At 39.0% G+C, this 27177-nt stretch overlaps 1 protein-coding gene across 1 annotated transcript; it reads right to left on the bottom strand.

Annotated features, from left to right (window-relative positions):
- Positions 1–218: 218 nt before the first annotated feature.
- Positions 219–26990, bottom strand: araf (A-Raf proto-oncogene, serine/threonine kinase). Its single transcript, XM_042487629.2, has 16 exons — positions 26854–26990; positions 23330–23542; positions 22612–22715; positions 21136–21238; positions 20794–20948; positions 19413–19511; positions 18571–18715; positions 17612–17636; positions 17347–17477; positions 16973–17175; positions 14814–14990; positions 14395–14441; positions 13696–13814; positions 12292–12423; positions 11051–11185; positions 219–7094 (listed from the first exon to the last, which is right to left on the bottom strand). The coding sequence occupies exons 2-16, from the start codon at positions 23438–23440 to the stop codon at positions 6954–6956; spliced, it is 1827 nt and encodes a 608-aa protein (XP_042343563.1). The 5' UTR covers positions 23441–23542; positions 26854–26990; the 3' UTR covers positions 219–6953.
- Positions 26991–27177: the final 187 nt, after the last annotated feature.

Raw genomic sequence — 27177 nt, 5'->3', positions numbered from 1 at the left:
TTGAAACCAATGACACTAATTTACTCCAGTTTCAAAGGTTTAAATACTTGTGAAAGGCATCTGAAAGAAGCACAAGAAAAAAAAGATGCTGCTCAGGGTTTCAGAGGGTTAAACTTTCAAGAAATTTTTAGAAATTTTGTCTTGAAACTGCCACATTTGATCTTTTTTGTCTTTTAAAAAGACAATGAGGCAGAAGACTGAAAAAAAGCAAGAGTAGGTAACAGATGAATGTATTTATTTAAAGAATAAATCCTGCATCAATATTTTAAGACAAAAAGAAACAACAAACTAAAAAAATACTAAGATTTCCTTTACACTTTAAAATAATTTTGTTCTTTTTGAAACCATCACACAAAAAATAGACAAGTACAATTTTTGTAATTAAAAAATGTAACTGTACACAGCAGAATATACCATTTATTGCAAACTGAACACCCCTGACACCTCGGAAACTATAAACACAAGTATTGCATTTCACCTAGAGATATGAAAAGACATTAAAACTACTCTGATACAGCTCTCTCACCCTCTTCTTCTCTGAAACAAACAGCGGTGTGAAGTCTGGTTTTCCCATCCCCAGTGCCCCCTGGAAGTCTCCAGGAGCAGCACAGTATCTCGTATGTGTCATGAAACCCTTCAGGTCCATTTTTAATGGATTTCCAGTAACTGTGGCACCTGGTCCCTCTTTGGGAGACACCACACTCACACCAAACTGAACCACAATTATACAACACGCTTTCTGAACGGGGAAATAATGAGCCCTCCACTACAGAGGCGATGCACTTGTGACATTGATTCACAGGAAACCTGGTCCATTATGGAAATTTTTAAAAAAGACATTCTGTCCTGGCTTCTGCTGAAAGGTTATAAAAAGCATCTCATAGAAAAGCTGGGCTTCTGTCACTCAGCAGCCTGACGCCTAGAAGCTACACTTAAATATCACAGGACAGGCTCACGTTTAACACGAAGCCAACCGCATTACAAGCTACTTTTACAGTATTCTGAAGTGTTGCTGTTAACAAATGCTATCGTAGTGAAACCCTATCAACAAAATGCTGCTAAAAAGTTTGATACCTAGTTTGTGCTCAAGATGTTTCAAAGACAAGCCGCTACAATTGCCCCAGCAGGAGACAGTAACAGGATCAGTCGTGTGGAGGAGCAGACAGTACCGTGCCTAAAAGAACATTCTTGGTAGAGAGAGCGCCCCGGCCAGCGATGAACGTTTCAAAGAGCGATGATGTCTCTGTAAACATTTAATCCGCCTCAAAGAGCCGCAAAGACATCAATAAATAAAGGAAAGACACAAAGTCTCTCCCAACCCTGGTTCACAAATCCCCACCCAGACCCCCGCTGGTAAAGCCAATGTCCCCTCGACCACCATAGAACTGGAATGAGTAAGAACAGTAAGGGTACCCAGCCCCTATTTTCACAACATTAAAATATCAAGGTTTATGTCTCATCTGCTGCCAGCTCAGGAACTTACAATATACAGAGAAGCAAGGCCAGTTCACAGAACACCGAACACAACCCACAACATCATCCTCACCGCGGCTGCTGGTCCATCTACACTCAATGGGACACTAAAAACCATACAACTCATTTGTATCATAAACATGACAGTTCCAACATTACTTATTACGCCAGAGAGCAAAGTAGGAATCACTGCAGCTGGGGAAGGAGCGGGCGAATAATATACATGGTGACAGGATGGTTAACAGGATGATTCAGGGAACTTCAAGGATAGGTCAAGACTTTTTCTAAGTCTCTAACTACAATTCTTACATGCCACATGAAAAACGTAGTGATTTGTCATTCCTCCTCTCCACGCAGGCCGTGATGTGATATCACAGAGAGACACAGGACAAAATCCACAGTCCTTCAGTGCAGAAATGTTCCACAATTAAACCAAAGCTGATATGAAGCTTCTGTTGTGTTGGTGGTCAAGTATTTGCTCCTGATGGTCAAATTTGGATTCACTGTTTTGTCCAAGGTTACACGTATTAAAGGTTGGGGACATTTGGGTGACAGTCAGAGTCAGACCACCCCTTACTCCTCCACAGCTCCAACCTCTCATCCAAATATGCTCACTTCTGGCTCTAAAAAAACTACTAAAACTCAAAGCCAAAGCCAAAGAAGTAGACCACAAACCAATGGGTGGTGTCATGGTGGCTTTGTCCATTTTTTATATATATTCTAAAGATAAAGTGTTATTAAGATTAAACTGGATTTTGTCCAACATTTTTTACAGTGTGGTCATGAGAAGGGGATCACATCACAGTATGAGGAGAAGGAATGATTACAGTAACCAGAAACTCAAGCTATATGGCATGAAAGCATCGTATTGGGATAGACATGAAATATATCCAAACCTATCCTTTAATTATTGCTAAACTCTGTTATTTCTTTCCTTAGAATTAACTCTTTCCACCCAGCTCATTTGCTGCAAACTGAGCCAAACTGTGGGCCCGCTAGGTGCTGTTGACCAAGTGGAATAAGGTCTTAGTCGGTGGCACAGGAGACTGAACGTACTGACTGGAACCTGTACTCAACCTGAGAGGAACACCCTGCTGACAGGGCCCTTTCAGACACAATGGGACCTAAACTGTGCTTGCTACTGGGTTGTGCACACAGCACATGCAGTGGATTCATATTGAGCGGTGTGCTGGTGTGGTGAGTACAGTATTGCTGCTGTCCTATTGTGTCTAAAAGAGCCAATAAACAGACAACTGTGTGATTTAAGGAGGAGCAAAAGGTTCTGTACACCATTAAAACTGCAAGCTAAATTCTGTACATCAACTGTACCAAATCTGGTAGTGGTGCTGGAGAGAAAGCCTTGAGAAATATAGTTCTTTCCACTAGTGTCACAGATCACAGAGGAGGCCAAGAGGAGCAGCCCCAGAGACGGTTCAAGTAAAGGAAGGCCCCCCGCATCTGTTGATGGGTCCACATTGGTGTACAGAGCTTTTGCTTGGGATTTGGTTTATAATCCCAAAGAGGTCTCAGCCTGTTCCAAAAACCCTACAAATACCATGATGCATTTTGTACTGAACAGGAGCAGTGTTTCATTAAGGACTACATTCCTGTTAATGAGGCACGGGTCGAAATCACACATTTTGAGGAGCACTGCGATGTTAGCCAGCCCAAAAAAACTGACCTCCAAAAACACAACAAACACCAGACCCCGACACAGATCCACCGTCATGAGTGAGGAATGCCTCTATGCAGCTGGAGCCTTAACTTTAAAGGAATCATTCACTACAAAATAATCAGGTGTATTTTGATTACTCAGCCCGTGTTTCCTTGAATTTTATAAAGAAAATTCTTGATGAATTGAGGTCATGCTGTTTAACAACAGCAAATATTTATCAAAATATCCTTTATATAAACAGTTTTCTCAACGCAACACATAGTGAGTAACTGATATACAATCGATCATTTTGGGGGGCAGAATAATTCCTTTAACCACATCTAATTGTTGCACCAGGCAGCTCTTTTTGCGCGTTGTTTTGAAAGTTGATATACATCTACATGTACTGGACACGTATTGCATGATGAAGCAGTTTACACCTGAGTTTTGAAAGTTGTCTCAAACACAAACCTAAACAAACAATCCCCATTGAGTACATTTACTACATTATTCATGTGACAACAGTAACTAGTTACAGGTCTAACCCAGAGATCACACTGTGAACAACATGATCAACAAGTGACTGTTAGGTGCTTTCTTTCTCCTCCAGAGGAGAGAGCAGTGAAAGGTATGTACGTACGGGCGAGCTTGGCTAAGAAACACTGTCGCATGTGGGATTTTCTTTGTTCATTCCATCTGTCTGACCTCTTCCTGTCACAGTGTACCGTAGACAGGAAGCACGGTGGCAGGGTTGCCACCCCATAAAGGGTTTCTATTATAGATTTGCACAAAACCTGAGTGACATTTTTGGAAATGTCGATAAAACACAATTCTGAGATGACTGTGTTTCTGTTAAGTGATGTTATGCGACTTCTCTCACGATAACATTCCAGGAAGCATGGTGATGGATGTTCAAAACAGTAGCAGCTTTATTTCTATTACAGCCACCACACTAGCTGTCATTATTAACCATCGAATGCGACATAGGGAAAGGCGAGGCCCTTTTACATTGAAGTGGACGCATATGAGGGATTTCTGGGAGGTGATAGTCCATGAATTCACAGAGGAAAGAGGGATTCAAAACTACTGCATGATCTGCTTAACTTTTGAAAAGCTATTCGATGCAATAACACCCCGTTTAGAAAAGCCAAAAAAGTATTTTCATTGCAGTTTTGCTAAAAAATGGCTTTTTGGAATTGCCTGAAGTGCCACCTCATGCCACTGTAAAGCGTTTTTGCAATAAATGGGAGGGTTTTTGGGGGGAATTTTTGAGGGTTTAGAAAAACCTTCTAGTGGTAAAACAGCTTTGCAAATGACCACTACATACTAATTACTCAAGCTCTACATATAAGCTTCCAAAAGACGTGAGCATGAGGTGAACATGCAATTTTTGGATAAATCTTAGCCACCTCATTGTGCCATTCTGTCTATCAACAGATTCCCATGACCCCTTGTTCTGATCTAATCCTGCCTCCTAAACAGCTCTGTCTATAAAAATGACTTTGACAGTGACAGCCAGTCATCTCTGACTGCTGTTTCAAAGACAAAGACAGACATAAAAGTCTCAAAACAAAGATGCTAAACACCAAATCATTAAAGCTACTTAACTTACAGCGAGCTACCTGCATGATGGGATGTCTGGCAAAACCAAATACAGTATTTTCTCATTTAACCTACAGAGCCTGATATTTTCTTTAACAAGTCCTTGCCCAATCATCTTCAGCATCTGAAGCTCGATTTTCTGACTTAAAAAAATGTTGACATATGGAGAGCAACACCATCCACTTTGCTAAAGACGCGTCGTCAAACCGATTTTTACGACTTGTAGTGTCAAGACTACAAAACTCAAAGACAAAGAATTCTTCTTCCTTACGTATTTGCAGAACATTCATTCCACTTCTCTCACCTCCTGCACTGCATCCAAACTGGAGTGACTCATTTGACCAAGTTACTCACAGTGTCACCATTAGCTACAGTACGAGAGTAAGCGTGAGTGTGTGCGTGTGTGTGTGGGGGGATCTGTGAAGTATCAAACAATCCTCACTGCTACAGACTTGTTGAAGTTGTGTGCCAAGAAGGTGCAGTCTGGTCTGAGGTGTAGAAAAAGTATGGACAGAAAACACATTACATGTAGCAGCAATACAACTAACCAGTAACAATAAGACTGCAACTTACTATGTCCGTTCCTCATAAGGACAAAAATGATTTAAAACACGTAAAAGCCAGAGAAAGGGAATCGGAGGAATAAAAACACTATGTAGTGTCATGTTCATGGGGTTTCTTGATTTCAAAGGTGTGTAAATGTGTTTTTGACACAGTCTATGAGGGGGGCAGATTAATACAGTGAGATGATCTTACATCAAATTTAAATGACGCAGTCGTCGTAGTTGCTGTAGAATTGATCAACACTATGCTGAAAGCCCTTCACCTGAATTATCTTAATAAAGTATTTTTATCTGTATAATAACTGTTAATATTCTGCCCTGTGAGGATTAACAAAAGTAAAAAGGAGATATTTTCTGAAGAGACAAATAAATGCTTGGGAAAACTCTTAAATTTTGTATTTTGGCTCAGAAATGTTGAATAATTCAATTCAGTATCAGAAAGACCTTTCTGTGTAAACCAAAAAAAAAAATATATATGTTGGTCCTAACAACTGGATCATGTATTAAGTTTGAACTTTGTACAACTAACTGATCTTATTTCACCCGGCTTTCAGTGATGTAAAATAACCTTTCGTTACTTTTAATAAAAAAAAGTAAAATCAGATCAACAGGGCTGATGTTGTATTGTTCCCAATCACTAAGGATTAAGACTCAGAAGAACTGTGAATTATAACGCAAATCTCAAGAAAGATTTGAAATACAGCCACTTCTGCCAGGCACTGCTGGGTTACTGTTCAACTTCCACACATCAAATGCTCTTTTGGAGTTTCAACTCTTATTAGTCCACTGCAGCATCACTGGGACCCTGGGCCCAAGGAGAACTTAGTGATATACATACAGCTATCCAATTAGTTATGTTTTTCTGTGTTGTTTGTCCCTTGGTGGAATGAGAGGTCAGACTGAGTTGCAAAACTCCTTTTTAAATATAATGTAACATAAATTATAGCAGGAAAATATTTTCAAAGACAAGAAATAATAAACATTTCTTTTGAGACAAAATGTCCTGTCTTTTACAAAATACCTCCAGTCTTCTTTCAAATCACTAGCTTTACACCCAGATCTCACATCGCATTAGACTGAAAGAAGCGCATGACAACTGAGCATTTGAAATATGTGAGCTGATCAGGTGACCTGAACCAGCAGCTCCAGCACTGGACTGTTGACCTGATTTTAATCTTTTGGCTTTGATCACAGTGCTCCTCAAAGGTCGGAGTAAGATAATTTATTGCTGAAAATGGGCAACACAATTTTGCAGTGTATGTGCAAAACTGCTTTCCCCTTTTCTAAAAACCAGCTGAAAATACCTCTGGAGAACATAATGTGGGTCAACTGGTTTGATGGCTTTTTTCAAGTGGACTCATCAGAGGCTTTTTTAACATCCTCCTAGATACAGTAAGCAATTATTTCACCGAATGAGCAGAACCTGTCAGGTGTATAAAAGAACAGAAGATCCACTATCAGACTTAACAATGTGTTACTGTTATTTCTGCAGTTACTGAGTTTCGCGCCTCCAGGGTTTGCAGCTCCAGGGCTGTGCAGGGGCAGGGAGTGGGCTGGGGGTCGTGGACAGTCAGCCTGTGGCCTCTCTGAGGAGCAGGAATGCCTCATACTCTGATGGTTTTGGACAGGTGACAACTTCTCTGCCCCGTGCTGCGGGGAGCTTAGAGGGGCATCAGCCTGGTGGTGTGGAACAGAAGAGGGTTCAGGTCCTCAGCATGGACGGCCCGATGGAGCGACGGCTCCGAGCGACTCCGCTCGATTTTTGGCAGCAGGTCTTGAACCTGCTCGATTGCTACCAGGATCTGATAAAAGAGTAACAAATATAAAGGCCAGATGTTGTTAGAAATACCAACTTGACAGACAACAACATTATTTTAAAAGGACTTTTGTTTGGACCACTCATCCTTGGATTTTATAACTTTTTAAAGCAAGGAGAAGCAGTTTGCACACTCGTTCATACAACAGAAATCTGTAGAAGTCACACACCACAAATGTATAGGATTAAAGTCACTGTATCAGATTTCAAGATTTCTGACTATGGTGGCCCAGTGGTGTAGTATCAAAAAACAAAAAAAAGGTTGTTCCACTGCTTCTTCAGTTTACAGAGTTTCCAACTTTTTTTGTGGCGGGCTGCCGTATCTAAAACAGCTATAAATAATTCCCCCCAGTTATTTATAGTGCACTCAGGGCAGAGACGGTGCAGCAGAATGTCAGGCGTGAAACTAAACCCTTCATTCTGCTGAGTCTAAGGTCATCTTCACACATGATAATCTGGGGTCGATTAGGGTGTGTGTGTGTGTGTGTGTGTGTGTGTGTGTGTGTGTGTGTGTGTGTGTGTGTGTGTGTGTGTGTGTGTGTGTGTGTGTGTGAGCAACATTGTTGTTCCAAGTCAAGTTGATTTGGTTCTCATTCACACTGCACTTTGTTAAACGAACCAACCGGAGTAAACATGAGGTTCTGCTGACTGACAGGAGACTGCTGATTGGACTGTTTTTGCATTTGTCATCATGCATCATCATATCTTCATGCAATAACAGGGCTGCTGTGGGTACACAATCATAATTGTTTTGTTCTTATGCTCACACATTATAGAAGAAAAATCACAAAAATCTGCATATATGTTCTACTACTACTATAAAACAGGCATTTTTCAGCAGCTGTCGGAGGCTTTACAGAAACACGCGTCTGCATCACCTGCTGAGAGATCGTTAATCAGGTCAATAAAAGATGGCTTCTAAGAGCATTCTGCAGTGACACTGATGACAGAGAGGCCAGTTCATTCCCAGACATTCCTGTCCTATTGTTTTAATAAGCTTAACTTTTGACAAACTTTGCTCAGCAGAGGCATCTGACTATTTTAGTACCTGATAATAACAATGTAAAAGTGCGCCCATGCTGACTCAGCTGTAGAAATCCTGCTAAAATCACATTTCTCCTATTATAAAATCCTGTGGTTGGTTCATTTTCATTCACACCACAAATGAATCACGAATTCCAAGTTCACTTGGAAGCAGGGCTGCATCTAACAATTATTTTGATAATTGATTTGGCGGTTGATTATTTTTTTGATTAATCGGATTTTAAAAAAATAAAAATTGAAATAATAATAACATAAGCATTTTTTTCACTTTGCTCAAAAACAGATTATCACTGACAACAGTGTATAAACAGATCCCTGAGCTGTCAAAATAATAATAAATAATAAATAACAAAATCAGATATCAAACAATTTGAAAACTAAATGTTGACAGCTTTTACAACATACCATTATGTTTTCTTACTTTAACAAAAAACGACGTATGTTCAGTTTGGCTTCAGCTTGCTGAGCAGCAGCGTGTTTCATGCTTGTGGTGTTCACACATGCAGCATTGTTGCAACGTTGCTGCTGTGTCACAGCTCGCAGATATTAGTTATATATTTCCACATTTATAAACACAAATTCGGCCCATTTATGAAGTCATTCAAGCTCTGGCACAGCCGACAACACAGCCCTGTAAATGTTTCAAAATAAAATGCATTTTATCAGCAACTGATGGGATTCTGTCCACAGAGACACTGTCAGAGGGCTTATGTTTTGAAAGGGAAGTGAGGAAGTTAAAAAAAGAAAAGCCGTCTTTGTATTTCCTCATCTCTGTGACTTTTAAACTGCAGTAAAAAGTGGTATAGAGTCAATATAATCATCAAAACACCATCTTCGCAGGGCCTCAGTTGTTGCCTGTGCAGAAGCATAAAAAGCTAATACAAAGCTAAATTGTCATTAGACATAGCCAGTGGGTTCTGAAAATGCACTTTAATTAGGGCTGGCTCAGGTTGCCTGGACAAGCCCCTAGTTAGGCTGACATAGGTTTATGGTGCATTTCCACTACATGGTACTGGCTCTACTCTACACTACTCGCCTTTAGTGTCGGGTACTTTTCTGGGTGTCATTTTCCATTAGAAGATAGTACCGCCTCGGTGTAGCTGGTCATCATAGCGGCGCCATGGGACACTGCTGTGACGTCAGTTTCAACGTGACACACACATACACACACGGTTCGAATTACACAGTGGCTTTTGGTGGAGCCCAATTTTCTGGTGAACACCACTACTAAAACATATCACATTCATAAAATGTGCGGCAGCAAGCGGTCAATAACAGGGTTACTGCGAAAAAGATTCTATTAATACCCGCCAGTAACATTTCCTCTCTCTCTCTCTCTCTCTCTCTCTCTCTCTCTCTCTCTCTCTCTCTCTCTCTCTCTCTCTCTCTCTCTCTCTCTCTCTCTCTCTCTCTCTCTCTCTCTCTCTCTCTCTCTCTCTCTCTCTCTCTCTCTCTCTCTCTCTCTGTCCCTTCTGTCGTGTGATGAGGAGTTCAGGTAAATGTAAAAAGGTAAAAAGGTAAAGTTCAGCGTAGCACTGCTTCACACACAGCTGGCCGCAACAGGGATAAAAACGGAAGTTAAATAGTGGAGACAGATGTTTGGAAATGGAATGTCATGAGCGAATAAACACACAACATGGACATATTATTTCAAATTTTTTTCATTATTTTTAGGAATCTTTATGTGCAGAAAATATATAATCGGTAACACAAAAGTGAACAATTCTTTAGCGCTTCCCCTGAACGTCTCAAGGGAGTCTTTCAGGGGATCCAAGCTCCCCTTAGCTCCCCCATAATTTGAACCATGCATACACACAGACTCACACTTGCTGGATACACTCGTCGGTCAGCAAGGTGAGGAATGTTTGCACCTCCTAAAGCAACCGAGGCGTGATCTTTGTGCTTGCCATTTTGGGAAAGAAAAAAAAAAAAAGATACAAAACTGCGGCCGCTACGCTAGCTTGGTTGTTTGCGCTGTTCATGCGTGCCGCACACTGATGACGCACTGACGTTTCTCTCTAACCAATCAGTGGCCTTCAATGTGCTCGTGCTGTGGCTGCACTGATGCTGTACCTCCGGCTCGCCTTGATTGTGGTCTTGGTTGGGTTGATGCTGTAGTCCTGTCTGAGGCTGCGCGTGTGCCATGGGCCTTGGTTGAGCAGATGCCGTGATCCTGCTTCACACCACCTTCTACTGCCATTATAAGTCATGCCTCCACTATTAATATACGCATAGGACTCTTATCAACACCTATGATATTTACATGTAACATCACATGCTATCATAGAGTGCATTCATTAATTTTACATTTATCACTTTTGTTATATGATACGCTATTGTTATCATTATTGCTGTGCATCTCTCCCCCTCTCTCTGTCTTTCCTTTTTGTCATTATGTAATTTAATTGTTATTTACGACATCTATTGCATGCCTGTCCGTCCTGGAAGAGGGATCCCTCCTCATTCACTCTTCCTGAGGTTTCTACCATTTTTTTGCCCCGTTACAGGTTTTTTGGGGGGGAGTTTTTCCATAGACAATGTGAGGGTCTAAGGGCAGAGGGATGTCGTATGCTGTTAAGCCCTCTGAAGCAAACTGTGTTTTCTGTTAATAGGCTTTATAAATAAAATTAAATTAAATTGAACTGAATATGTTACACCTGCATACCTGCTGCACAAACATGATTGGTCGATACTACTTGGACTACAAACAGAATTCAATATGCTTCCAATGCCAGAATCTTCTCCCTTTGCCTACAGATTCTGTAAATATATGCAGATATGTGTTCATGGAGATTTATTTTTATGTTGGAGGATGACAATAGAAGGTTTTAGTGCCCAGCTGGGCTTGTGTTTGTTTTCTGATACCTTTTGGTACATGGGTTAATAAACACTACTCACCTGTGGGAACAGGGGCCTCTCTTCACGTTTGAACTTCAGACAGTCAACGATAAGTCTTTTCATTGACTTGGGTGAGGTACTATACAGCTTACTGAGGTCTGGAGACAAGTAACCACGTCCAACCATAAAGATTATCTGAGAAAGAAGACAAAGGGGAAATTGTTGCTGAAATCTGACAGCACTATTAATGTACAAGAACTTGCATCTAAAACTGCACCAAACTTTGCAACCAGGTTTTGAATCCTTCATTTGTTATAGTTGGTGAATGTGAGAAAGCCACTGTATGTGGTGCTGTATGTGAATCCATCAATTGGTCAGTTAGTGACAATAACTTGTGTATAAATGTGTAGTTTACAGGGGATTAGTCAGTGATGACTTTTGATCTAGTCCCACTAGCAGATCAAAATTTCACTTGAGTTCAAGACAAGATATCATGAAAGTAACCCATGAACCAACTGCCACAAGATTTGCTAAAGATGTTGATAATGGGTAGAAATTAAAGCAGAAATGATTAGAAAGAAAATTAATCTGCACTTATTTATATAATTAATTGTTTCGGGAATTTACACATGATGGGAAAGTGGAGTACTTTCGTTACTGGTTAGGGCTGTGGCAATTCATGGATGCAATTAATGTCATTGATTATGTAAATATGGCAATTTGCAAAAGGTGTGTCGGCGCGTCACAATATAGTGTGATGTGCCCAGTGTGAGCATCCATTCCAACATAGAGCAAGCTGCAGTCCGTAACTGCAGCTTAACTGACTTACTACAGGAGTACAGCTGCTCTGCACAGAGCTAAAGTGTCGCAGAGTGCAGTCCAGATGGCAGCAGACATTATCATCTTGTTTGTTTTTAAAAAACAGCAACTCCACAAATTATTGGATATTATTTTATGTCTTCCATTTACTTTAACAGCCATGCATGAGTAAGAAAACAGCTTTAACAAATATTAAGAACCCCTGTTACAGTGTGTGGCTGCAGTCACAGTGTGTGAACAGTTATTTCCCTTGCCAAATCTTTAGAATAGTCTATAAATTAGTTGTTAGATAAGTCAACTAATCGAAAAAATACCAGATTAATTGAGAAAAAATAATCAATAGGTGCAGCCCTATTACTGGTATAAATCTGACAAAAAACACTTCATCATGCTAAATTTTCAAAAAGATGAACACATTACTCAGATATTCTGCTTTACACCAAATCAGTGTTGTGTTAGCACAAAGAGGGATGTCGTGTCACCTGGTCTCTGTTGTTGATATTGGAGTAAGGCAAGGTCCCTGACATCAGCTCAAACAGCACTACTCCATAGCCGTATACATCAGACTGGAACGTATATGGGTTGCTGTCCTGCATTCGGATCACCTCAGGAGCCTAAGAAGGAAAAAAAAGAAGCACTCAATTTGCATATTGACCTGCCAAATGGTCATGATAAAATTATACTTTAATTTGGCTTTTTATCAGGCTGTTTTATTCTAAATATAGGAAATATATTCCTGCAAACAAACAGTATTCGTTACATGTTACCCTTGCATGCATGGGTATAAAATGTATCCTAAAAGCACTGAAAAGGAGTACAACACAAGATAGTGTTAAGGATGGCTGCAGACAGATGGGCTGCATCAGAGCAACAGTGGAACATTTTTTAAAATTAATTCATTATACTAGCTAAAAAAAAAAAAAGACAGCCATAATGAAGGTTGTAAGAACCCCCCGGTCCTACCTTTTATCAGGGCGTTCTATGGTAGAGACAGTGTCTCAAGTCCATTGTTCTGCTATCAATTGTGATTGCTATCTGATCTGCCCGCAACCTGTTTTGTAGTGTGTGTAACATTTTACTTTTTGAGTTTTTTTGTTACAAGTCGGATTGTTACAAGGTGATGACCTCATGATGTGACTGCGGTACTGTCACAGCCCTAGATCAAATGTTTGTCATTGACAAAATTTGGCTGAACACAAATAGGGATTTATCAAGACTGATAAGAACAACTGCCACAGCCAACTAAATATGGATGACTGTTAATTGTTTGAGCAATCTGGTTGTTTCTTCTTGCAAAAATTTCGATAGTTGCAATTTCTATAACAGGTTAAAAACAGTTCAAACTGAGTGTGGACCAGAAAGTCAAATAAAAACATACAACTTCCATAGAACTTTTTGGTAATGTAAGGTAACATTTTAGTTGAATTCACATGTTGTACTCTAAATGTTTGGTTGTCCAATGCAACAAAACCAGGGTACTATCAAAACTTCTCCAGGTAAACAATACCTGCATTCAGTTCTTTTTGTACCTGCATCTAATAAAAAATGCTATTGTATGGTTTTGCTTGCAGCCAATCACAGCAAGTGTTCCTAGGTATAATCCCATATGTGATCGGCCCACTTCTGCAGCAGCCACAACACATGCAGTCTGTAGTGTGGTAAAAATAAGCGTGGCATATTTGATGGAGTTGGCTGTTCAGCGTGCATAGATACCAATAAAAAATGTTCGAAACCATGGTTATACCACATGACTGCGATGTCTGGCGGCAGTTCACACAATTGACTGCTTCATGGTACCCAGTCCCGATCAAAAAGCTATTCTTTAATGCTATACTTTTTCAATAATCAGTCATTTCTGTAATCACATACAGTAAAGTGAGGCTCACCATCCACAGAATGGATCCACTGGGCTGTTCCACCTGTTGAGAGCCACTCCACCGAGACTTCACAGTGGCCAAGCCAAAGTCACCGATCTTAACGGTCCAGCCCTCATGGAGAAAAATATCTAGCAGCAGAGCTCAGGAAACATTACAAAAAATGTCTGGTGAACATGTTCATGGTATGGGTTACCAGAAAACCTTCAACAAGCAAGACATTATGAGAAGTGACAGCTGTAAGAAAGCAAACCACCATAGAAAACAACAGTGATTCTTACCAAATAGACCAAAATTGCCAAGCAGTAGCCGGCATTATTTCTTATCTTAACAAAAACTCAAACTTTACTTGTTTTTGAATGCTTGGGATAAGGTCACAGTAACCTGTATGATTGGGATCATTGTCCTGCTACAATGCAGTGGTATTTATTCTGTTTACCCTCTAACACCCTTAAATGTCAAAAACTTACCTACAAGTCATTTCACTTCATTTCAAAGCCAATGAACCAAAAAGAAAAAAACACTGAACATGTTACTGTTCTAATACCCTAAATGTGTGACAAGTCTGTCTATTAAAAGGTTGTGATGCATGCTTGTGGTTCAACATTTGCTATGTGCAGAACAGACTGTTGCCATTGTGGTTATTAGTTGATTCTGCAGAAGCTTCAAAGCTGCACTGTTAACAGGTAACACCGGACAAGAAAAGGATACTGTTTGATTTCAGATCTCGGTGAATTATGTTCTTTGCATGAAGATAACTGAAAGGGAGGAAAAAATAACCCAAATTATTGATTTCACCTCTCTAAGGAAAGAGAGAGAGCACCTAATTTCAACTTGTCTCCACTTATTACATCCTGCACATCATTAGAAAGCCACAGTGTTAAGCTATAGTTTTCTCACAGGCTCTCTAATGGTATTAAGTCTTTACTTAAGTCATCTCACTCTATCAAACCATACTTTTCAGACTATCGCTGCAACAAGTAAAACTATATTTACACAGATTTAATCACACCAAAGTTTATGATAAGTAAATGTGAAATATCTCATGGAATTAACTTACTCTTGATGTCTAATATTTAAAAACTGAGTGTCAGTAGTGGGGAAGTGGTAAGAGTGAAATGTAATCTTACTCCATGCCCTGTGCTGTTTGTCTGGCCACATCGATGCGACGCATAGTGTCAAACTTGGTTTCTGTGACATGCAGATGGCGGTACAAGCTGCTGCCTTCGCACCACTGTGTGATGATGGCAAAGTTGGGTTTAGTCATGTAGCCCATGAACAGCAGGATATTGACGTGGCGAGTCTTCCTGCAGAGAGCACGAATGGTAGAGTGTTAGATATTAATCCAGATCAGATTAGGACACAGACATGCAATAACAACAGGTGTTGGCCGAAGTCAAAGTGTTCGCCACAGAGTTTAGAATGTCACATTAAAGTGGTTAAAAGCAAATCTTTTTTTTTTTTAAATTAGGCTGCAACAAATACAACAGTGGAGCCTAAGGACGTCTGTCCCTTATTGAGTGAGTTATGAAGTTAAACCATTAGCTGTCGCTCTTTTGAAATAAATAGGTATTCCTTGTCTGTTAATCTGTCTATTTTTCATTTTCAATTAATGAATTAATTGTTTGGGCTAAAAAAATGTCAACAACAACTCAAGGAAATTCAGCTTACCATCATAAAGGAGTTAAGAAACCAGAAAATATTCACATTTAAGAAGCTGGAATATGTACTAGATTATTTATTATTACTCAAATTGCTAAGTTGATAACTAATCAAATAACTGTTGCAGCTCTGCCTGAAATTTTTGGTTCTCACAAAGAAAGGAGGTGGAAATAAGACACTGATTATTTTGCACCAAACAAGCTGCTCTATCTTGTGTAAACAATGAAGCCTTATTTTATCCTCTGGTAATTTTAGCAACACAGCATTTGTCAACATGTTGAGGATTCATTCTTGAACCGTCCAAGAGCCTTTGTTGGTCACTAATGACAGGTTTACGAAGATGGGTGCAAAGTTAACACGTGTTGCGGAGAAAAAAAACAGCATTGAGCATTATGGTCTGTTAGTCTGTATGCACACCGCACAGTTGTCCTTTATTTTTTGGGGGAGTTTTCCGTCAGCAGCATGTCTTGTGAATAGCATTAAGACATCTCTGGCAAACTGCAGCCACATACGTTGATTATTGAGTTAAGAGCTCTAGTATCTGCGTTGACTTCCATCCTGTATCAAAATAACAGGGCTTGCAACACCAGCATACAAACCACCAGAAAACCCCAATGATGAAAGAATATGATGTCATATGTGCTATGTTCCCTATGTGTACTGTCTCTTTACAGGCATGGTGGTGTATGGGTTGCACCACTTGGTCTTGCACATGTGTGATGTTATATGCTACTACAGTACATTTTAAAACAAACATTACTGGGACCAGTACAGAAAGCTCCAGAGGAACATTTAATATCATTATTATTGTATAGTTAAAACAGCATATAATGTATTATTTCAGAGACTGTCACTGACTATCTGTAGCCGCATTTACACAGAGATTGCTCTATAGGGCCACAATAAAGTCCCGTTTTTATACAACCCTTGCACATTTACACAGAACTAAACAATGGCAGCATCATTCTGCACAGCATCCTGTGATCAAAGGGTGCATGACGGGCAAGATGTTAAACTTGAGCCTCAATCGTAATATTTAATATTCACAGTGGCAGTACTTTCTAAACAACAACAAAGGCATAACAAGCTCAATAAACAGCTCTGAAATCTAATTGTTTCCCCGGTATGCGGACATTTCTGGCTGCCGTTTTTCTTCTTTGAATTAGCCACAAAGCTAACAGCTGCTTTTTAAATCTCCTGTGATTGGTTACACACATAAACGGGTCATCAAATCAACACACATGCTACTCATGGTCACGTCTTTCCTGCTTTACGTTTACGAGGACCTCGTTTTGGTTATGTTACTACCCCGTTTGGGCTCAAAGGCAAGACCACTCTGTCCCCCCGTTCCACGATTGGACATTCTATACAGAACAGTAGGGAGGCATAACAGCGTGAACTTGCTGCTGTGAACAGGCAGTATAAATGCGGCTAGTGGAACAATTTGGCACTGCACACCGTAAAGCCATATAAGTCTCAACCTAGTCTTGTTTAAACAGATTTTAACTGATCAAAGTTTTTGTATCATTGAAAGCCTATTGATGAATATGGTGAATATATTTAACCAGTGCCCTTTTTTAAGTAAGAAAGAAATCATGTTAGAAAAAACACAGCCAGAACTTCTCACCTTAAGACCTGCATTTCATTTTTGAAGGCTTGCAACTGTTCAGGCGTTGGCTCGGTGACTTTAAGGATCTTGATGGCCACATCTCCATGCCACTTGCCCTTGAAGACTGTTCCAAAGGAGCCAGCACCTATTCTCTTCTGGATGGTGACTTCTCGAGAGTGGACCTCCCAGTAGTAGCTTGAGTCTCTGTAGCCTCCTCGGTGCTGAAACATCAGAGATTTAATGTTTTAAACTGCTAACTTACACCCTAAGTAAATCTTTTTGCACAATGGAAATGTGAATAGACCTTCAAGGGTTTAGCAGTCACTATTAACTCTCTACACACCTTACTGAAGACAACCAATGACCTGTGAATGACGTCAAAGACTACATACCACTTTCTTTTTGTCGTCTGACGAGGAGGGCTTGCGCTCCTTGTGCTCTGAGGGAGACTTGGGTGGTCTCCTTCCTGGAGAACCGAGAGAAGAAGGTGGGCTGGTTGAGGGCTTTGGTGAGGGCTCAGGACCTGCAGGGAATGAAAAGGCCGGACAAGAGAATATTTCCAAAAAAGGAAAATATCAAGACTTGAAATTACAAATGCATACAATTTCTGAAACAAAGAAGGATGTAAAAAATAATATTAAAGTAATATGTACGTACCCATTGTGTTGAATTTTAGTGCTTCCTAAAAGAGAAGAGACCCAACATTAGAAATTCATGATTTTTTTAACCCTTTAACATCTGGATTGACATCAGTTTTCTTGCGACACATTCAGACACCTTTCACTAGCATTTAAACCTCTGAGACCTGAGAAAGTTGGTTTGATTTCTCTCAAAAACACAAGAAAAAATATAATGACCAACTTGGCAAGAAATGTGCTGCAAACTGCAAAGAATAAAAGTGAAAGGGGAAAAGGAAATAACATAAAAATTAGCTGGGGTTATTAAATATGATAAAAAGAAAATGTCCAGGAAACAATGTTTAGAATTTTCTTAATCATGCATTTAAAATTATGTCACAGGAAAAAGAAAATACTTCTTTTTCCTTCTTTTTTTTTTTTTAAAACTGTTTTTAATTTTATCTGTTTTTCTCAGGTAATTCACTTTTTACTCTTGCTAATTTTTGGGCATTTTTTGTTAACCTGCTTGTTGCAGTATTACCATGACTTTGAAAGAAATCAAGCTGATTTGCTCCATTTTCAAAGGGTTAATACACAGGTAAGCAGAAGTTGCTGGGGTTAGTGGTTTTTCATGCCTACTTTATAAGGACCAAGATTTTCAAACACAAGGGTTATATGTGAAAACAACCTTAATATGTGTTTTCACTGCCACAACACAAGGTTTCACTTCAAAGTTGAATTGAAAATTGTATAAAAGAGTTAATCAGAAGAGACAAGCTGGTCAAGGATGAACTTTCCTGATTAACTGCAGCCAGTACTTTTTAAAAATTGTATTTGCTGCACAAGGCGCAATTGTAGTTTTACAGGCAATCATCAACACAGTTTACCTGTTATGTTACATTGCATTTTGTATATATTGAACACAACTACAGCGGGAACTATTTCATCCTTGTAACAATAGCAGACAATCAACATATGGACCAAACAACCAACACTGACCTCTATAATGCTGGCACCAGCAGGGCCCACTGTGCTGACCATATGAACATTGGGAGTGGAGGTGGAGCGATGCCTCTGGAGAGACTGGCCATCTCCGCCCGGCATGGGAAAGCGAAAAGCCGAGGTCGGGGACAGGAGGTCCATCCTGAGAGATCAAGCAGAGTGTCACCAAGTGTATTCCATTACAGATTTGCGCAAAACTTAAGTGATAATTCGAAATGTCCACTGAGTGATGTTATGTGACTTCTCCTCTGGCGATAACATTCCAAGAAGCACGGCGATGGATGTTCAAAACATTAGCAGCTTTATTTCTATTGCAGCCACCGCACTAGCCGTCATTATTACCAATCCAAGGCTACGCTAGCGTGTTATGGAACCATAATGGAAAGGCGAGCTCCTTATACATGGGAGCAGCCATGTATGAGGGATTTCTGGGGGGTGAGGTGATAGTCCACTATTTCACAGAGGAATTGTGGATTGAAAACTTCCAGATGATCTGCTCAACTTTTGGAGAGTTATGTGATGCAATAACACCTCTTGTAGCTCCTGATGCATCATGAGGGAGCCAGTTCCTACTGACAAGCACAAAGAAAGTTTTGCAAAATATGGCTTTTTTAAATCATCTGAAATACCACCTCATGCGAGTGTAAAAACGTTTTTGTGATACATGGGAGTTTTTTCAAAAACAGGTGTTTTTCCATCGGGCATATTTTATATTCACAATTTCAATTTGCACAATTTGAGGGTTAATGGAAACAGCCTAAAGTTTATATCTGAATATCAGTTTATAAGCAAAGACTTAGCTGTCTTTTGAATATAAAATGTTTAGTACAGGAGCTTACCCAGCAGGCTCTGGGGTTAAGGCTAGGTTACTCTGCGATGGGGAATTATCTGGCACTAGTATCCGTGGGTACTCATCTGTGCAGGGATTAGGATCACACCTGGACAAAACAAAGGAGAAAAGGCACAGGACAAAGAGACATGTTGAACCAAGGTGCCAGACACACAGTGAATGACTTAAGTTGGCGAGTCTCTGGTTATCTGAAACTAATGCTTTTTCAACCTGGACTAAGGATGAAAAACCTGCAAATAATCAAAATAGAAACCATTATCTGACAAGCACAGCAACCCAACAATTCAGGGGTTGGTGATGATTTCTTTCACAAAATAGGTGACAAAAACTTTTATAAACAGCATTTTTTTTGATGACTGAGGAGATTTTGATGAGATAAAATTGGCGTAAAAAAACAAAAACACTGATAACATCTCATCATATCACAGATGAAAAACAAGGACACAAACATTAACAGTGATATAAAAGACAGGCTGATGCGATAACAAGAATCAACTTGCAAGACATTTTTGTTCATCTTTGGATCCCTGTCACTGTTTAACAGCTGCATGTTTCTCTTAAATGACATGCACCCAGACTATGTTTATTGTGGCACCTGTGGCACCACGATGCTAAGTAATGTTCTGTTTCTTAACACAGTGCATAGTTGTCTTGCCTTTATTCTTTATGTCTGTTCCTTAATACTCCTGTTTTTGAGTTTGAATGTTGACTCTTGACCTCAGAAACACTTCTGTAAATTAAATAAACAAAACAGACAAAAAAACGCGATGTTCTAATCTGATCTCAAAGATCAGTATCAGAGCCGATTAAGGCATTTTTTAACTGATTGGGATCGGCCATAGTGAGCTCATAGAGCCTGATTAGCTTTCAGCTGTATTCTAGTGGTATTTTTACTGGTGAATGCTTCATGCACAGCATCTTCTCTTCAATTCTCTTCAAAACTTTACTCCACTCCGTCCGCCATGAAACACTGCATGCCATAACTAACAGCAAAACACAGTGTGTATTTATGGTTTTTACCGAACTTGTGAGCACTCGTTTCAGCTCAGTGTAAGTCTCTTTTGCTCTTTCCTGTTGTATCTGGCACATTGTGTTTCATCAGAAAGTGATCTGTCATGTTTAACGCGCCACTGCAAGTGTGACAAAAGCCCCACAAGTAAAGAGAGAATAAGAGAGGACTAATTTATTAACGTTATCTGTGCAGAAGATGTACAAACAACTGTATTGGATTGAGCAGATACTCAATAATGAGTGACTTGGATAAGAGGCAAAAAACAAACAGTACAACTGTGCAAGATGGGGAGAACAGTAAATGTGATTTTAAAAGAACTGAACAGAATCACTGCATTACACTAAGCACTTCTACTCACCGTTTGCTCACGGTATCCATGTCCACGCACACAGTGGGGACCTTGCTACTGCAGTGCTGGTGAAATTTGTAGCCGCATGTCTGACATCTGAAGCCGTTAAAAAGAAACTTGTGGCAGAAATCACAGTAAGCCAGCTTGAAGAAGGTTTTCCGTACCTGTACAGAAAAACAGACTATACTATTCACTTTGACACGGGCAATGTTTAAAAACATTTAGGCAAAAAATAATTCTGAACTAAAAATTTGAGTGTAGTGCCAAATAACTCAGTTCTTGACAGGTTAGCATTATGTGAGGTCTTTTAGAGAAGCCATAAACATGTAGTTGTGTTTGCCAGCTACTTACAAAGTTGTGCATGGTGAGGGGAATATCATCCAGGACCTCGACTAAAAGCTCCTCTCCAACCAGTGGAGTGATGTCTGTGTCCCAATCTGTCAGTCTCTTACGACTGGAGAGGCAAAGACAGAAAACAGTGAAAAACTTAAAGAAAAATAAAGTTTGTATCAGTTTCAGGCCCAGAGATTTCCCACACCACATAGTTTTAGTGTTTCTCACAATGAAATGTTTTAACTTTGCATAATAAAAAAAATGGATTATTAACATGTTCTACTATTATTTTTTATTCTTTTTTTAAATTCTTATTATTTTTTTCATTAGTTTAACATGTGATGTGCAGTGATTTTTGACAGACATGAGCTTTCAAATGTTCAGAAACGATGTAAACTGCAGCTTCTTTCTTTTTGTGCTTACCAACACGTTGTAGACCACTTTATCTTTCCAGATAAAGATAAAATTTAAAACTTAAATTGAGAGCACTTGAAATGACACAAATAATTCCCCCACTGCACAGAAAACAGTGTGTAAACAACTATGTTAAAGGAATGTCCAATTAGTGTTGATGGTAAATGTGATCAATTAAAGCGATTATAAGCGTTCTATATTCACAGAGAAAGAGGAGCTCACAGCTGCAAAATCTGTTCTTCCTACATTCAGGGTTATGACTTTATGTGACAGTGACACAGGACTGCCTTTGAGTAGCCAGGGGATGAGCTCTAGATGCTCCTTAAAAAACAGAAATTCCTCATTCATTTAACGTGTATTGCAAACTAGCTACGTTACCACCAGCAAGAAAAACATCATTGAATATAAGGGCCGAACAGAACACTACCAGCAAACCTAGGGGAAACACTGCTCGTCATATAACTTTTTTTTTTTTTTTTTTTTTAAAGATCACCTTTGTTGTTTCAGGTTGTTTTTATCATCCTGATGCTGGTTCAGATCTTTAGTTATGTGATAAGTTTGGTTTTAGTGATTTCATACAATAAAAAGAGATCTGACGACATGATTGACAGCTGTGAGAACCAATCAGTGTGCTCGGGTTCAATAGCTTTGCTTGTGATTGGTCAGACGGTAGGAACTTGATACTGTTGAGATCGTTACTACCAGACTCTGGCTCCAAAACCAGAGCAAGAGGATGACATCTGGGATACTTTGGCTTTATTTTTGTACAGTAAGGGTAATTTGAGAAGCGTCGTCCATCTTTATAAGCAGTCCATATACAAAAGTCATACATATTAGGCATGTGCTGTATTTTTTAACGCATATAAATAATTGAAACACAGTAAGTGTGTGCAAAACTTCATATTTTAGTCTTAATGTTTCACAAATATGTCAATAAACCACATTATACAATATGAAGATCTGAGACTGATGCCCATTGTTTGCTGTTGCCTCTTCATCTTTTCTGTAGGCCATGAGAAATGCAACCCATTATGTCTATATGTGCAGGAGGACATTCAGCAGCTAATGATGAAATCTTACCCTTCTAGAAGGCGAAATACAGCACAGCAGTCTTGGCTCAGGCCTCTCACTTTGAGTGCTTTATCTAGACTCTCGTAGACAGTCTGTCCTTGGCGAACATTCACCTGAGAACAGGAAACAGTATTTGAACAAATGTGACTTTGAAAGGACATTCATTGGCAAGGTACACACGGGAAACAAGGAGGCATGCTAGAAGTACTGATAAGAAAAAAATCACAGCTGCACATTGACTCAATGTGACACTTCACATTATTTATGTTGTTACAGAAATTCAAGCAGACGAGAACTTAAGAATACAGATAACCTATTGTTACCCAAATTGTTCCACACAATTTTAACTATAACATCAACATCATGTGTATGACTGCCGTTACAATTAAGCACTTGGTATGACAATTTAACAACAATCTTTCAGAATATGAAAACAAGATGTCTCATAGGAATAACAAGTCAAATAAACAACAGTGGCAAGCTCCATCTACAAAATCTGACGCCAAACACTAGCTTACTCATCAACAAGCTGTGAAAGATATTAAAATTTGTGTCAGTGATAACACAACCAACACTGTTGGCAAAATTATTTCACAGAGGTGGTAAGATTCAGCCCCTACTCGTTAATCTTGTAAGAGCATACTTGTATTTACATTTGCAATATGTAAAAATACGTTTTTCTGCAGCATCACTGATAAAGTCAGCTGTATTGAGCCAATCTTCTTACCACTGTCCTCTGTTTGTTGGGGAGGTAGACTCGGATGGTGCCCCCACCTCGGGGTACATCCTCCGGACTAGTCTCCCCCGAGGAGGAGTAGGAGGAGGAGGTGGAGGACATGATTAGAGGCAGGAGGAGCTGGTACACACAGCACTTAGACACCACAACCTCAGGAGAGCTTCATGCACAGTGGGATCCAGGAGTTAGCCCTTTACTTGGAGCCTACAAAAAAGAAACAGACAAATTTCAGTTTGGACACAATATACCACCTATGTAAATAACATGGATCTAATCATTGTGGCATTTGTGGTGGAAATGTGATTATATCACTCTCTATACTTTTATTACAGTGCTACACTAAGTGGATTTGAGAGCCATTTCTAAAGACATATTTTATTTTATTTACTTTATTATTTAGTAGAAAAAACACATGCTGCCCTAAATGGATTTGAAAGCTTTTTCTAAAGACGTTTTACTTTATGTTATTTTAAAAAAATGCTGCACTAGGTGGAATTGTGGTAAGAGCCATGTAAAAATATTTTATGCCCTTTATTATTTTGTAAAAATAAAATAAAAAAGCCCCTAAAGAACTGTTTTGGTACAGACATTTTTTTCCTTGTGTTTCATTGCAGAGCTATTAAACTGTCAAGCATATACACAAGACTGATTTGAATAACTTGAAAGTACTTGAAATGTGCATTGTGCAGCTGTAAACACAAGTATCGGATCAGGATTTGGTATCTGCAGATACTCAATATGAAATGACTTGGATCAGGAACAACAAAAATTTATTAAGGACATCCCTAGTTTGGAAAAAATACACCACATCTGTAAATAAAATGGATCTGATTATTAGGGAAAAGGACATTTTCTTTTCTAGATGGATACAGTGGGTTGAGGGTGTAGTTGCCTCTCCTGAGAAATCAACTGTAAGAAACCAATATCATACACAAAGCCTGTTTCAAAGACCGTTTACATAGTCTATGTAACAAAAACACTATGTGAGAAAATAAAAGAAAACAAACAAAAGATATTCTAAACAGCACTGCAAACAAGCAAAGCTGTACAATGTTAGGTTATCCATAAAAAGGGGCATAAGTCAGACACCAAGGCTGAATATCAGAGTCAACCAAAACACTACCACCACCTTACAAGCCATGAGGATCATAAACAATGCCGGATATTGGGAACATACTAACACTTTGTTTTAAAAGTCACTTCAATCTGAAACAATTATATGCACACACAAGTCCTATAAGTATATGTGTAACAATTTTTGGTGTTCTTTTGTGGAATGGACCAGAGGAAGAAAAATCAAACAAAGTAAGAATATCAGGCAGTTTAAAAAAATATGTTCAAAAAAGATTATTTTTTCAAGGTACAGAGATGAGGTTCGGGAATGTAAAGAATTCATGCCTTGGAATTTGTCATTCTTATTTGTTATTTCCTCCTGATGACATATTTATTTATTTATTTATTTATTTTACCATATTTGGCATATGGAAAAAGACATGCTATTTCCACTAGGTGCATTGCCACAATCAGTGTTGCTATAAATCACTGACATATCCCAGAATGTGATAAACAAAAATGATTCTACTTTGCATGCAGTATAATGAAAATAATTATTTTTTGCTGTTGTTGCCTTTCTCCCATGGCATCTAAAGTGTTAAAAATATGAAAAGTAATTAATAATTAATAATAATAATAATTATTAATAATAATTATTAATAATTAATATTTGAATTTTTTTATTAGGACTGATGCTGATTAAAAATGTACTCAATGAAACAATGAAACTAAAAAATCATATATATGTATACTTTTTCCTACTTCTTACTATTTCATAGCCTCATTTTGAAGAGCGCATTTTTTGTGCAGAGCAGTATGAGTGTGAGTGTTTGACACTCATACTTATACTGACAATAATAATGCTTAAAAATCAATCAATGTTGCTGCTAATAACTGGCATTTCCCAGGCTGTGATTATCAAAATAATAATAATCTACTTATGTAGATAATCATGTAGTATATTAAAAATAATTATTATTTTCTTTTTCTTTTTTTCACCTAAAAACATGGTGGCATTACAAAAAAAACCCCTGGTATTTAAAGAGTAAAAATTTGGAAAATTCATGAATATTTGATATTTATGATTAGGACTCATCTTAGTTGAAAAAAGAAATCAATTAAAGTAGAAAAATAATAACAGTTTATAGCATTTTTAAAGCTTGATTTTGACAAGCCCATTTTGTGTGCATAGCCATGCAAGTACGTGTAATATTAAAGCGAGCCCTGTTCAAAATAAAGTATATTCTCTTCTATTCTATATTAAAAAAAAAAGTTATGATTAAAAAAAAAGTAGATCACACCTTCTACTGGCAGATTTTAGTTTATCATGAGTATTGAATTACACAGCAATTAAATTAAAAAAGTATATAGAGTATATGGAGGGTGTGGAAAGTTGATGCATCTTTACCTTCTCAGCCCAGCTTTTATTTGTATGGCAAGAGGATGATGTCAAACTCTACTAAAAATGCTGACAGCTGAGCAAGAACAACAATCACTGGTCTACCGGTATAGCACGCACAACGGACACCTAATCATGCCTCGTTTGTTTGGTATTCAGATGCGTTACACCAATTAAACCCTCACAAGTTCTAGAATGTTCTCTTAGTCATTATCACATGCGTAAAATCTTGGTCGTTGACGAGGATAACAGTTGATTCCCTTAGTTTATGAAGTCTGACGATACAAGAGAGAGTGGCACGTAGCCGGTTTTAATGTTAACGCTACTCAATGTAACTTAGTTACACAAACGACAACGATGTGTACAACTAAGAAAACCATACAGAACAAATACTGACCTACCCTGTGTGATGTAACGTCGACCAACAATGCGTCAGGCCAACATTTTAATTAATGTTAAAATGAAGTGCCGACAATCAAAGATGCAAACTTGCTAACTACTGGCATGCTAATGCTAACTGACGTTAGCCAGTTAGCTTAGCATGGGATTTGCCTGAGATGTAGTGACATTTCGAGTTTTAGGAGGCCATGTTACTCTCGCGCCGCCAGTGAAACGACTTCAACTCACTAAACAACTACTTTAATGTGTGGACTAGTATGAAGTGGGTAAAAAGTGACACAATGCCACTATATTGCTAAGCAAAGTTATCAAAGCGCTTGAAAATTCATCTCAGGTCGAGTTGAAACGGTGCGAGCTAGCTGGCTAACTGCTGACTGGAGTAGGAGAGATTATCTGGCTAACTCAGAGGCTACTTTAGCTGAACGTTACTTTCCTGTGTACGGCTTCTATGCTACTCCTAGTCGGCTAACGTTAGCCAATTTGGGGGGTTTTACTACCGCGTCATCTTATTGGCTACTTCTCGTGTCTCCCCAAAATACACAACAGTGACTTATTCATTGACATGCTTAAGACAGCAGCTGCCGCGTTACATTAGTCGGGATAACAGCAAAACCTCCTTGCGTCAAAGTGTTGAATACAGTTTGGTTACAAGTTAAACGCTTACCTGAAGCAGCCATCTTGAATTCTCTCAATCTGAAGTCGGATCTGTCAAGAACTTCGGGGAAAGCGGAAAACCTCCGCGGTGCTCCGTCTTCATTGGTCGGTTCTCAGAGCTGGCGAAGCCGCAGCAGTCACAGTAACGTCCACTGGGTGGCGCCAATTCACCGTAACAAAACACCAATTATTCGGCTGCTGATATAACGCCCAAGATACAGAGAAGTTATGATTACAGTGGGGAATGTAGTGAACATTAGTGAGAAATAGACAATATAATATAATTAGAATATCCTGTTTTACAAAAGTGCACAAGCACATTAGCAGTAAAAGT

The sequence above is a fragment of the Plectropomus leopardus genome, chromosome 4 (assembly GCF_026936395.1).
Source record: "Plectropomus leopardus strain MGB_pleo_1.0 chromosome 4, ASM2693639v1, whole genome shotgun sequence".
NCBI classification, from domain to species: Eukaryota; Metazoa; Chordata; class Actinopteri; order Perciformes; family Serranidae; genus Plectropomus; species Plectropomus leopardus.
This window is presented reverse-complemented; position numbering and strand designations above follow the sequence as displayed.